The 12693-nt window shown below is 58.0% G+C and overlaps 1 protein-coding gene across 1 annotated transcript; it reads right to left on the bottom strand.

Moving 5' to 3' along the window:
* Positions 1 to 4202: 4202 nt before the first annotated feature.
* Positions 4203 to 10075, bottom strand: LOC120759424 (nuclear factor 7, brain-like). The gene is made up of 7 exons (XM_040078629.2): positions 9945 to 10075; positions 9144 to 9418; positions 8475 to 8570; positions 6631 to 6864; positions 6235 to 6254; positions 5364 to 5479; positions 4203 to 5277 (listed from the first exon to the last, which is right to left on the bottom strand). The coding sequence occupies exons 2-7, from the start codon at positions 9414 to 9416 to the stop codon at positions 4733 to 4735; spliced, it is 1284 nt and encodes a 427-aa protein (XP_039934563.1). The 5' UTR covers positions 9417 to 9418; positions 9945 to 10075; the 3' UTR covers positions 4203 to 4732.
* Positions 10076 to 12693: the final 2618 nt, after the last annotated feature.

Genomic DNA, 12693 nt, shown 5'->3' with positions numbered 1-12693 from the left:
CGGGCGGGGAGCACCGGGGCCGTTTCCTTTTCCTCCGCCCGCCCGGGCCGCCCGCCGCCCTCCGCAGAGCCTCGGGGCGCCGGGCGGGCGGGGCGGGACGGGGAGGGGTGGGCGGGGAGGCGGAGGGGGCTGGGGGGAGCACCTGCAGCTCCGGGCACTGACGGGGAATCCGCGCTCCCCGCACCAGCGGGGCTTTGCGCATCCCTTCACACTCGAGCGTCTCCACCTGTGTGTGGGGGTCTGCATCCCCTGCATCTGGGTGGGCAAGCGTGTTCCCCGCCCGAGTGCGTGGGTCTGCATCATCCCTGACCCATGGGCACACGAGCACCCCCACACCTGCGTGTATTTTCACCCCCGCGTGTATTTTCACTCCGGTGTGCACCCTGTGTATCTCCCCGCACTTGTGTGACAATGCCCGCACGTCGCCTGTTTCTCGTCCGTGCCTGGGTGCACATCCCGGCCTCTCGGAGCAGAGGGAAGGCACACCAACACGCTCTCAACAACAGCACACACGCACCTCATGCGATGGAACACATCTCACACCTGCCTGCGCGCACCCCTTCGTGTCTGTGCACCCCCTCGGTTCCACACCTCACACACCCAGGCACACCGTGCTGCACACACGCCTCGAACCCCCCTCGTCCCGCACTCCCTGGGGCTCACAAAGACACACACGCATTTGGGTGTGCTCACTCTTGCACCCTCATTCATCGGGGTGCAGCAGGGTCCCCCGCTCACGCCGTCCATGGTGCACAGTGCCAGCAGCCTGGAACAGCCACCTTGTCCCTTCAGCCCCGCTGAGTGTGGCACCCGCACGGTTCCCTGGCAGCTACACACCAAACCCCACACGCCCGTGGCGCTGGCAGACGAGCGGTGCCGCCACAACGCTGCCACTGCGAGCGACAGCGGCTCCGGCTCGGAGCGAACGGGCTGCGAATGAGCCACAGACGGGGGCGATGCCAGAGCTTTGGGAGCGCGGTGGCACAGCTGGCACGGCCCCGGCCAGCTGCCTGTGCACCCAACGAGCGCTGAACAGATAAATTAACACGGCCCCGCACTGCGCTCCAGAGGATTATTAATTACACTCACTTTTAGACAGTGAAGAAAGAGCCTGAATTAAAGCCGTGTGCTCATGGCTTCAAAAAAGCAGGAAAACTTCTGCTGCGCTCAACTGCTCACGTTGCCAAACCCGCAGAAGAAATCACCCTGTTCCCCTCCTGGAACTCTCAGAGGGGCTCTAAGTGACAGAATTTATTTTACCTGACTCCCCCCATTAGGGAGTTTTAAACCCAGGGACTGCCAACTCCATCACTCGTCAGCACGCTCATCTTGGATCACCTCCCTCTTGGATCTCAGCACAGCAGAAAGAGACCGTGTCCCTTCACCCCAGGGGAGTGTCCAAGCCCCTACAGGTTCGAGAAGACTTCCAAAACTTGCCCTAAGGGAGAGCTGGAATGTCAAAGGGGTGGCACTGCCCAGCACTACGGAGTGAAAAGCTGAAGTTTCGGGATCAGTGACTGTGATCAGAGACGGGGCAGCCACGCAGTGCACACGCTGGGGACAGCATCGAGGTCAGTGCCCTTGAGCGGTGAGGTGGTGAGGAGTGGACAATGAACCCCATGGCAATCCCAGCACAATCCCAAGTGCTGGCCGAAGTGCACAGGCAGAGAGTGCTCGAGAAACTGAGTGCGAGAGGAGCAGCGGGTCTGACCCGGGGTTGAGGGGAGAGGCATCTCCTGGAACCCCAGAAGACAAGGGGTTCCGAAGGCGGCCCGGTGCGGGCGGCGCTGGCCAGGACCAGCCCGTCCGTGCTGCCATCTAATGGCAGTAATGGCAGGACACCGGCGAGGGCTCGCCCCGCCACGGCGGGGAATTTTCCATCACAAACGCAGGGCGACTGTGGGACCGATGGGATCTTTCCATTGTTGCGGCCCTGGGAAACAAAAGGATATTATTTTAAAATCTTGTCTCCATTCCAGCACGTGGGGGGACCCGAGGAAGCAAAGGCTTCCCCAAACCACTGGATAAAGGCACACACAGATCACAGAAGGCTGCCAAGGCAGGAGCTGTTGGACACTGCCCAGCCCTAGCATAACTATGGGAAAGGGACACTGGGGTGGCTCTGGGAACACCCAGGGACAAAGCAATTGAGGTAACCCACAAGAAAAATACAGCCTGGCCCTGGGAGAAGACGACGAGAGCCAGCCCTGGCAGGTGCAGAGTGGATGCTGGGGTGAGGGGTGCTTTAACCCCATGGTGCCACCATCCCATCCCTATCCCCTGCTGCCCAAACCCAGGCCAAGCTCAGGTAGTCACTGCATTCACGCCGATAGTTCCTACTCCACAGTGCTCTGGTTCGTCAGAGAAATGTGTTTTTAGGCAGCATTTAGTGGCAGACTGCATTTCCTCACTGGGCCAATGCTGCACACACGGCAGCCCAGAGCAGCATTTCCCTGTATGTAGGAGCTGCTCTGCCTCCCCAGCCTTGCCCCACAGCAGGGCCAGGTAAGGAAATTTTACCCCAAAATGTGACTCTGCCTGGCAGCAGCATGCCACGGCCACCACACACAGCCCAGCAGGAGACGGAAGGACCTGCTTCCTCAGGAGCATTTGGGACAAGGGGGTTTGGCTGCTCTCCAGCTCTGCCTTAGGCACGGGGAGGGTGTGGGAGGTGGCAGCAGTGGCAGTGGGACACACTTGCAGCCTGTGCCACCGTGCTGGCCCACACAGCATACGGCAGTGGCACATGGCAGCGGCACACAGCAGCGCTGGGCAGCGGGAGCAGGCAGATAACAAAGCCTGGCTGTGCCCACCCCTGCCAGTGCCTGGCAGATCTGCTTCCCCTCACACCTCGGGGACGCTGCCTGCTGCTGCCCAGCCCTACCTGGCTGCAGTTTGGGGCAGGCTGGGGAGCTGATGGGTTTCAGCTTTCCCCAGTGTAACTCCTGCTGTGATCAAACCAGCCTCGCCTTCCAGAGGTTCCCAGCCCTTGCAGAGGGTAACACAGACCGGCTCGCAGCACCATTTCCAAGCCAACAACTCTTTCTTCTCCACTCTTATTTCAGCTAAGGCTGTGGGGCAGCAGGAGGAAGAAATGAGAGCGGGGAGAGGAGGCCGAATCCAGCTCATGGGCTCAGCACTCACTGGAGTGAGCTCAAACCCCCAGCATCCCTTCCACACCCAAGCCCCGAGCCAGGCTGCAAAGAGCAGAGGCTTCCCAATGACTGGGAGCAGCCCCAGGCTGTGCTCAGCGCTCCTGCACAGGACACATCTGCCTGAACCCTGTACAGGACATCCTCACCTCTGGCTTCTCCTGCCCTGGCACACTGCAGCAGTGGTGTGCAGAAGCAACGTCCCTTGTGGCACCACGGGGGAACAGGGCCCCTGTGCCACCCCTGCTAGGCAGGAGGATGGCCAGTGAAGGCCTTGCTTTGGCAAGTGTCCCTGTGCCCAACTGTGGGAGCTGGAAAGCCTCACACCTGGCCCTTCCCACAGCACAGGAAGCTGAGCCTATGCAGGAGGTGTCTGGCACCAGCCAGCGCTGGGGACTATGCACTGGGGAACTCTGGCCTCTGCTTTGAGCCTGGAATGGATTTGGGTGAGAAAAACATGACATTTCCACCCACCTCAGGCACTGCCATCCTCCATCCCACCCACCACTTCCACCAGCCAGGCTTGGAGCCATCCCAGCACCTCTGCTGACTCATGAGGCAGAGACACTGCCAGCACCTCCTGGGCACAAACCACAGCAGCCAAACCCGCTCAACTTGCCCCCCCAGGGACCCCTGCCTGCCCTCTTGCAGGTACAGCACTGCCAGCAGGGCCACAGGGGGCTGACAGGAAAAGAGCCACATTCTTACTGAGTTTGGAAAGAATTGTAACTTGCCATTTTTCCTACGTACAAATCCTTGAGACCCAGCCAGGCCAGAGATGGTGAATTTTTAAAAAACTGTAGCCCAAGATCAGGGCTAGGCTCAGAGGACCTCTCTCCCTTGTTCTCAAACAGCAAATGGTGAAAAGCCATCCAAGATGTGCAGGCAGTGCTCCAAGGAACTATGTAGGAAGAGTGCGCAGGGACAGAGGAGCCAGGGCTGGAGCAAGGCTCCGGGGGGCTGCTCGGTGCCCCCAGGCTGTGCCACAGCCCGGAGCAGCAGATCCCCCCAGCACACAAGCCTCGAGCACGCCCAGCAGGCACCACTGCCTTTCTAATGAGCTTTAATAGTGAGCGAGGGGAGGGACGCACGCCGCAGCGCCTGGGCTGCGCACCGGGCTCCCTCTGCTGCCGGCCCGGAGCCCTGCCCCGGGATCTCTTGCAGCAAAGGATGCCCATGGTCAGGATGAGGAGTTGAGAGGCACCCGATGTTGCCCCGGGACTGCTGCTCCCCTCCATGGGGCTTAAGGGTGGGGGCACAGAGAGGCAGGAGGTGCCATCAACCCACAGCCACCTCCCCTGCAGCCCCGTGGCTACTGTTAATGAACTGTGCTGTGCTCAGAAATGGGAGGTTGTTCTTCTGTGGGTGCCAGGAACCCCTGTGAATGCCTTGTGGCAACCACAGCCATGGCACAGGGAAGGGAGGGCAGACAGGACCTGGGAAAAGATTCATTCCCTCCCTCCTCTCAAAACAGAAACCAGAACAGCTTCTCCAACACCCATCAGGCCTGTGTGTGCAGACCTGGCCTCCAGCACAGCCCCGGGCAGGAGCCAGGCCGGTGCCCCCAGCAGCCAGGCCCCTCACAGGGCCAGGTGACAGAGGCGCATGGGCTCCACGTTGTCCCTCCCGTCACTGAAGCAGGTGCTGAAGAAGGGGCAGTATCTCTCTGCAGAGACCTGGTGGAAGGTGAAGAGGTGGGACATGTCCCCAGCATCAAAGAAGGCGACAGTGCCCTCCTGGCAGTCCAGGAAGACGCCCACTTTCCGTGGGGGCTGGCGGGGAGCCAGGCGCACCCAGGGGGTGGCAGTGGCCCAGTACTCTGTCCTGTTCCGCAGCCGGAGTGTCCAGTAGCCGTTCTCTGGGCACAGCTTGACCTTGGCCGCCCGGTCCACAGTCTCAGCAGCCACCCCCAGGTCCCACTTGGTTTTGCTGCCCACCCAGACCTCCCAGTAGTGCCGGCCGCTGTCGAAGGCCTGCGCGCCCAGGACGTTGACGCACTGACGGAAGCGCCGAGGGCTGACGGGGACAGGCTGGGCTCGACTCCTCTCTGTCACTGCTGTCAGATCTCTGGAGAAGAACAGGTTGGGGTGGGCTGACTCAGGGTCAAAGGTGAGCGGGGCAGGAGCTGCGGAGACATCAAGCATGAGATTTTACCAGCTCTGCAGAGCGTCCCTGGCCCGGCACACCCATCCCTCACAGCGATGTCCTCACCAGGGCGGATGGAGCGCAGCATCTGCCTCCAGAAGATGTACTGCAAGGGACCACTGTGGCTGTCCCTGTAGTGCTGCAGGTCCAGGGCAGGCTGGGTCCCAACATGCACCGAGGGCCTGGGGCAGAGAGAGGCAGGCAGGGTCAATCCCTCTGCTGAGCCACTGCCAATGAAGGCAGGAAAAGCACAGGCAGGGCTGCAGGACGGTGCTGCATGTGACAGATTTGGTAAAGACAGGACACAAATAAAGGTCTCTGCTCGCTCTGCCTGATGCAGCTCTGCCCCCAGTGCAGAGAGTGGCTCAGGGAAGAGGTGTCCAAGACAGAGCTAGCAGCACTGCTCGTGGAGGAGTGACTCCTGGCAAACTCACACCCAGCACACCCAAGAAGATTCCTATATGGCTGAACAGGACGGGCCTGTGGAGTCACAGGGCATCCCAGGGAGGGAGGGGACAAGGACACACCCCCCTATGACAGTTCTGGCCCTCAGCTACTCCCAGCCTCAGACAAACCTGCACCTCAGGGACACTTCTGCACCCTCATGAGTAGTAAGAAGCTGAGGAAGGGCAGGGAGAAGATGAAGCACCCAAAGTCTGTTCTCTCTTGCAGCATGAATGGCTCTTGCACCCATTCCAAACCACTGTCTCCTCCACCCACTCTTCCAGACGTGTCAACACGTAGGATGCTCCCTGGGAAGAGCATCCAGTGTATGCTGGGGACCAGCCTCCACCTTGCACACCACCAATGACTTCCTGAGCAATTTGTGATGCTTTTAAAACTTGAGATAACGTCCTGCCTCTCCCACGCAGTCCCAGCCAGGGACTAAGATAAGCTCCTGAAAAGGGAATCAGCTTCTTTCATGCCAGACACGTACCTGATATCCAGGCTCTCCACCTGCAGTGAGAAGCAGAGAGAATTAGCAGTCACTCTAATTCATGCAGCTGCACAAATAAGTTCCTTGTCCTGCCTCCTGCTGCCGTACAGCACAAAGGGAGGAAACCAAGCTACCAGGACCTGCAATCTGGGGAAAACTAACTGGGCACTTTGATGAAGAAGGAGGAATGCTGCCAAGACCCACCACATCTAATGTCACTGTATCCCATGTGGCTAAAGTCTCCAGACTCCAGAGGACTGGGTAGATAATCCAGAGAGATGGCAGTGAGAAGGACTTTGGGGTACAGCTTAGTGCTGTCATTTAAGACTCTCCCATCCCAATCTGAGATCCTGAAACATCCCTCAGCCTCCTGCCAGAGTCAGCAAAGCATCTCACCTCCAGCAGTGACACATCTTCCATCTTGCTCAGGCTCTGCTTGACGTGCTCAATGTCCCTTCGCAGCACTTCCATCCCCTCCTCCAGCTGGCCAACGTGCCTGTGCAGCTGGGCCAGCGACTGCTCCTCCTTCTCACCCAGCTCTGCCAGCACAGCTCTCTCCTCTTCCTCCAGGATCTGATGAAGGCGAGCAAACTCAGCCCGAATCTTGAAGTTCAGCTCCCCAGACACTTTCTGAGCAGAGGGAAGAGGCAGAAGGTGAGTCCAACAGCTAAAACACACAAGTAGGTGCACAGGATGGATGTGCCTGTTACTTTGCTTACAGAGCCCGGGAAATTTGAGGTTTACACATAGACATTTTGGATGGAGAACAGCACACAACGACAACCTTTAAGGCTGCAGAGCCAAAGGAAAAAAAACCAAAACAAATCAAAAGAACAAACCCAAAGAAACCAGCTCCACCAAATGCCTGGTCACTGTAACTAGAAATCCCCACATGCAACAACAGCCCTCTCCCACACCACCAGGAATTTGCCTGTGGGCAAGACTGGAGCTCTTTAAATTTTGTGGAGCTGCAGACTCAGCTGTTCAGGTTAGCTGGCATTTATTTCACATCATTCCAGACCCTGAGCAGAGCTGCCTGATGGGCAAGCCGCACAAACTAATCTCTGTCATTAAGGCTGATAAAATCCCATTCAGCTCTATCCAGAGGTCACTTTTTTCCAGTTGTTTATTCACCAGCCAACCTTGTTGTGTTCTCACTGCCTTCCTGGCTGTTTACAAGAGACAGCCAATGACTTTTTATTTTCCTTAAAGCTTTTAATCTCCAAGTGCAACCTTAGCCCTCAATACTCTCTCAGTGCTTCCTGAAGTACAAATCCCCTTCTCCCCACAGGAAACCCATCTCCCTCAGAGATCTGAAGCTCCACCAGCCTCCTCTTGCTCTAGCAGGTGCTTGTGCTGACACACCAGAACCAGAGAGGAGGTGCAGGGCCTCCCTGTTCAGCTCAGTGATTTGCTCCTTTACTCTTGAGACACCTCTTGGCTCTTGCACAACAACAGGAAAACCTGTGCTTATTTGCTAATACTTCTTCATTAATCTCAAAGGTCTATTCGACATCTGGCAAGAGGACAGAGGTGCAGGCTGGGGGATCAGAGGCTCGAGTCAGGAGACAGTGGGTTTTCCCCCTCTCAGTTTTATCTTATCTCTGAACTACTTCCATTTTCCTTTAACTCCCCTTCCTTGGTTTTTAACACTTTTATGCCACCCAAGAAAGCAGCACAGTCAGCCTGTGGCTGTTCTCACTTCACAGACCTGTACCAACACGGAACCTGGTCTCTCTCAACCCCATGGAAGAGCATTGAGGCTCTTCATTCACCTCAGAGCTTTGCAGTGAACTCCAACACTGTCCTTGTGACAAGGCCACCACTCGTGCAGTGCCAACCCTGCCACTGACCCAGTTCCTTCAGCTTTGCTGCCATCCCTTCTGACACGAGAGGATTTTAGAGCTGCCAGGAGTTAATGCCCTCCCAAAGAGGCAGCACTGCAGGGCCAGAGCAGGCTGCCCACAGCTCTCACCACTCACCATGTCTCAGCTCTGCTGCACCAATGCACTCTGTAAACACTGCATTCGTGAGTGCTAATGCTCCTCCCAAAACCTCTGCTGCATATCCAGCAGTGATGAGCTTGGGCCTACATGCAGGGGAGTTTGTGTAGATTCCCCACTGTTACTCATCTAGATTTTTACAGGAAGCTGAGTTAAACCTCAGCTGAAGTGATACACACATCCTCCGTGAACAGTGCCCCAGAAGCTGCCTGAAGAGCAGATCCCACAGGGTGTTACCGTCAGGCTGCAGATGTCCTCCTGCACCACATGCTTCCTCTGCAGCAAGTTCTCCATCTCCTTCTGACGAGCTTGCAAAGCGTCTTCCAGGTGCTTCTGCAGGAGCAAGGAAAAGAAGGTAGGGAGGCCATTTCACCACTTTACTGTGATTCAAGAGCAGACCCAACTCCTATGGTCAGCATCAGGAGGATCTCATATAAAGGCTGTAAGGAGAAGCAAGCACCTGATGCACAGCCTTGGGAATGAAATATCTGTGCATGTAGTGAATCCAATTTATTCTAAACATGGGGAGCTCCAGCCTGGGATATCTGTTTGCACAAGCTTGAAATGATGCATTTTGTGAAGGGACTGTCCCCTCAAGCAGAGCACCTGGCACAAGCACCACTCATCCCCTCTCACTTAGGGACCATGTCCTTAAATGAGAAATGACAAAGCTGTGGTTGGAATCAGACACAGGAGTGAGAGAAACAAATGCAAAAGAAAAGTGTTCAAAAGACAGTTGTAAGGAAATAGGGAGGAGGACTAATCGGGAAGAGACACAAATGTCACTGCACTTGAGTCAGATAAGGCTTCACAGTGGGGGAACTGCCTGTGGGAGAAGGGCTGGTGGCTGCACAGGGCGCATGTGGCACCTGTCCCCTCATCCCCAGCCTGGCAGAAGCCACTCACCTGCATCTTCTGCTGGTGCTCCTCAGAGCCGCAGCGCCGCACCTTCTCCACCAGCCCCGAGAGCAGGTAGTGCGTGCGGAAAGCGCGGCTGGGGAACTTTCGGCGGCACTGCGGGCAGGAGGGGACGTGGGCGCAGCTCTCCCAGTACTCCTGGATGCAGCCCTTGCAGAAGTGGTGCATGCAGTCCAGCATGACGGGCTCGCTGAACAGGTCGCAGCAGATGGCACAGGTCAGCTCCTCCCGCAGGCTGCGGTCCCGGCAGCTGCCGGCCATCCCTGCCGGCACACAGGTCCCACCCTGAGCTTCCTGCCACCACCACGCACAAAGCCCATCCCTCTGGACTGGGCCGAACTTCTGCCGCTGCTGCGGTCTGCGGCAGGGCTTGGTTACCAGACCCGGGGCGGGAGGCGCAGGGCCTGCCCAGCTGCTACACTGGCTGTGTGCAGCGCTGGAAAGCCCCGAATTACAGGGCAGCCCTGGCCGAGGGTCACTCCCTTTGCACGGTAACAACTTTCAATTTCCCGTCACTTCAGCTAAAGTGCTCAGCGCGTCTGACAGGGCCTTGTGTCCCCACAGGGCCCCAGCGCGGCCATCAGCCGGCCCGAGGGCTGTCAGCACCACCCGCATCGCGAGGAGCTCCCGGGCCGAGGCGGCACCCGAGGCGGCCGAGGCCGCTGCCGTGTGCGGCACCCCTTCGGCTCGAGTCCCGCGGGGCGCACCGCCCGCTCCCCCGAGCGCAGCCCCGGCCCCCCGCCATCCCAGGGACCCCAACGTGCTTAGTTTAGCTCGGTCCGGTCTAACCTAGTCTAGTCCGGTGCAGTCCAGTGCAATCCAGTGCAGTCCAGTGCAGTTCACCCCAGTCCTGTCCAGTCCCGTCACGCTCCCACCTCCGACCCACGAACTCGGGCCTTCAGCCACGCCCCGCCCCGCCCGCGGACCGACGTCCGCCCTGACCAATCACGGTGCGGACGCGCCGCGCCCTCGCCAGCTCATTGGATGGAATCCCGCGGAGGGGCGGGGCCCCGGCATGTGACGTATCACGTGCGAGCGCGCTGGGCCGGCTGAGGGGGCTTCACGCGCCGCTCGCGGGAAGGCGCGTGCGGGGTCGGAGTGCACTGGGCTGGACTGGACTGGGCTGGACTGGACTGGGGCGGGCTGGACTGGACTGGACTGGACTGGACTGGGGCGGGCTGGACTGGACTGGACTGGGGCGGGCTGGACTGGACTGGACTGGGGCGGGCTGGACTGGGCTGGACTGGACTGGACTGGGCTGGGGCGGGCTGGACTGGACTGGGGCGGGCTGGACTGGACTGGGGCGGGCTGGACTGGACTGGACTGGGGCGGGCTGGACTGGACTGGACTGGACTGGACTGGGGCGGGCTGGACTGGACTGGACTGGGCTGGACTGGACTGGGGCGGGCTGGACTGGACTGGACTGGGCGGGCTGGACTGGGCTGGGCTGGACTGGACTGGACTGGGGCGAACTGGACTGGACTGGACTGGACGGGGGCGGACTAGGCTGGACTGGGCTGTCCGTGCACTGTTCCTTTGCTGCTCGTGTACTGCCCGTATGCTTCCCCTGTATGCCCGTATACTGCCCCTTTACTGCCCCTGCACGTCCCCTGCACTGGCCTTACACCTTCCTGCACCGTCTTGCACTGCCCTTGCACTGCTCTGCACGGCACAACTCCTGCCCCACTGCTGCATTCGGTAAAGAGCATCGAAATGAGCTCCAGGCCAAAGTCTCCCTCTGCCCCGCTCACAGTACCTTCAGAACACAGTCCTGGCCAATGCTTTGGGGTCACAGCTTTGGGTTACCTCAGAAATCACGAGGGCTGTGGGCTTGTTAGTGAAAAAAAGAAAGAAGGAAGGGTTTTCATCCTTGTGTGGTCACCTGATGATGGGCCCTGCAATGTGGGAAGTGGCAGACACTGGTGGATATGTGAGAAAAGTCACCAGAACTTTCAATACTGGAAGTAAAAGCAAATAAAACCAAAAGGAGAGAGGTCAGGCCATGGCCAGATGGGCTGGCAGCGCCCACACGGTTATTGTGGGGCTCAGGACTGCTCCAGCTCTCTGACCAATTTGAGTTTTGGCTGCACCCTCCTGCTCCAGTACCCATGGTGGCTCTGGAACAGGGATGCTCTGTCCTCACTGGGCACTGGGGGACAGGAACTCACTGGGCAGGAATGGTTTCCAGCAGACTGAACCTGCTCCCATTGCTGCCCTTTTATCCTTCCCACTGCACAACATGGAAGAGTGCGCCTGGGAATATCACTGGGATGATAACACTGGGACATAGGGATGACACAAGGATCCACGATGCTTGAACAATCTCCTCTCAGCTGTGACTTCATGCAGCAAAACCTCAGTTCCCACATTTAGATCTTTGTGCTTCCACTAGGCTGGCTCTCACCCCGTGAACATGCCAGGGATGAATGGGAGCAGTGCCAGCGCCAGCCCACCGCAGTGGGACAGTGGCTGGTGCTATCTCCCATCCTCCTTCCATGTGCCAGCAATCCTGAGAAACAGCTGGCTTTGGACTCATGGATTTTGGGTGGGAGCTGAATCATCTGCTTAGGTGCATCCTTTTGAGAGGGAAATGGTTTTGTCATCTGTGTCCAGCCTACTGGTTTGGCCACCATTCCTCCAGGAGACATTATAAACCATGCACAGACACACAGACAAGCCTCCAGCACAGGACACACAGCCTAGGCTGAACCAGGATGCTGCTCCTTCACCTGTTGCAGCACTGTGATCCTTTATTTGTGGGGCTCTTCAGAGAGGTAAAAGCACCAATAACTGCTTTTTAACAGAGATCTGGAATGTGCTGTGAAAGGTTTTGTTCCCTCAGCAGCCCAAGCCAACAGTGCTGGGAGGCGTCCCTGTGAATCAGGATCTGTGCAGTGGTCAGAGCTCATCTCCCCCCGTTATGGAGCCCAGAAGGTGACAGCTTCCCTGGGGCACCTGTAGGCCTGTTGTTTGGAGAGGCTGTAGCTGGATAACTGAAGCTTCACCCTGAAACAGCAGAATTTGGGATAGCTCAGCTGATGTCGAACTTCCCCATCAGCTCCCCTTTTAGCCCCAGCTGGAGCCTAGTCCTGGTCCCTCTGTGCAGTGTGAACAGCAGGAGCATCCCCTTGGCACAGCACCAGGCTGGGCACTGCCAGCACGTACCCTGCCCAGGACTGGCATGGGGCTGTGGGATGCTGCTCTCCTGGAAGGGAAGCTCTGCACCAGGGTGTGGAGCTGACAGCTTGGGTTCAGGAGCTGCAGGACATCCTACAGCGCCCAACAGAGTCCTGGACCCCCTGATTCATAGATTTTCCCAAGTAACTCTCCTTGCTGCCAACAGAACTCGTCCCTCTTGTAAATTTGCTTATTTCCATTTTTGCAGGTTTGAGTGGCAAATGCAGATTTTGGAGCCAAAGGAGGAGTGGCACTATTTTACCATGCGCTGCACTAATCCATCAATCCAAGAAGAAAGTTCTAATACAGATGGGGACGTCCTTGTCATGGCCATTTCACTTTCTGGGACATCAGCTACAAG

This window comes from Hirundo rustica, chromosome 14 (assembly GCF_015227805.2).
Source record: "Hirundo rustica isolate bHirRus1 chromosome 14, bHirRus1.pri.v3, whole genome shotgun sequence".
Lineage (NCBI taxonomy): Eukaryota > Metazoa > Chordata > Aves > Passeriformes > Hirundinidae > Hirundo > Hirundo rustica.
Note: the sequence above shows the minus strand (reverse complement) of the source record. Positions and strands in the feature narration are given on the sequence as shown.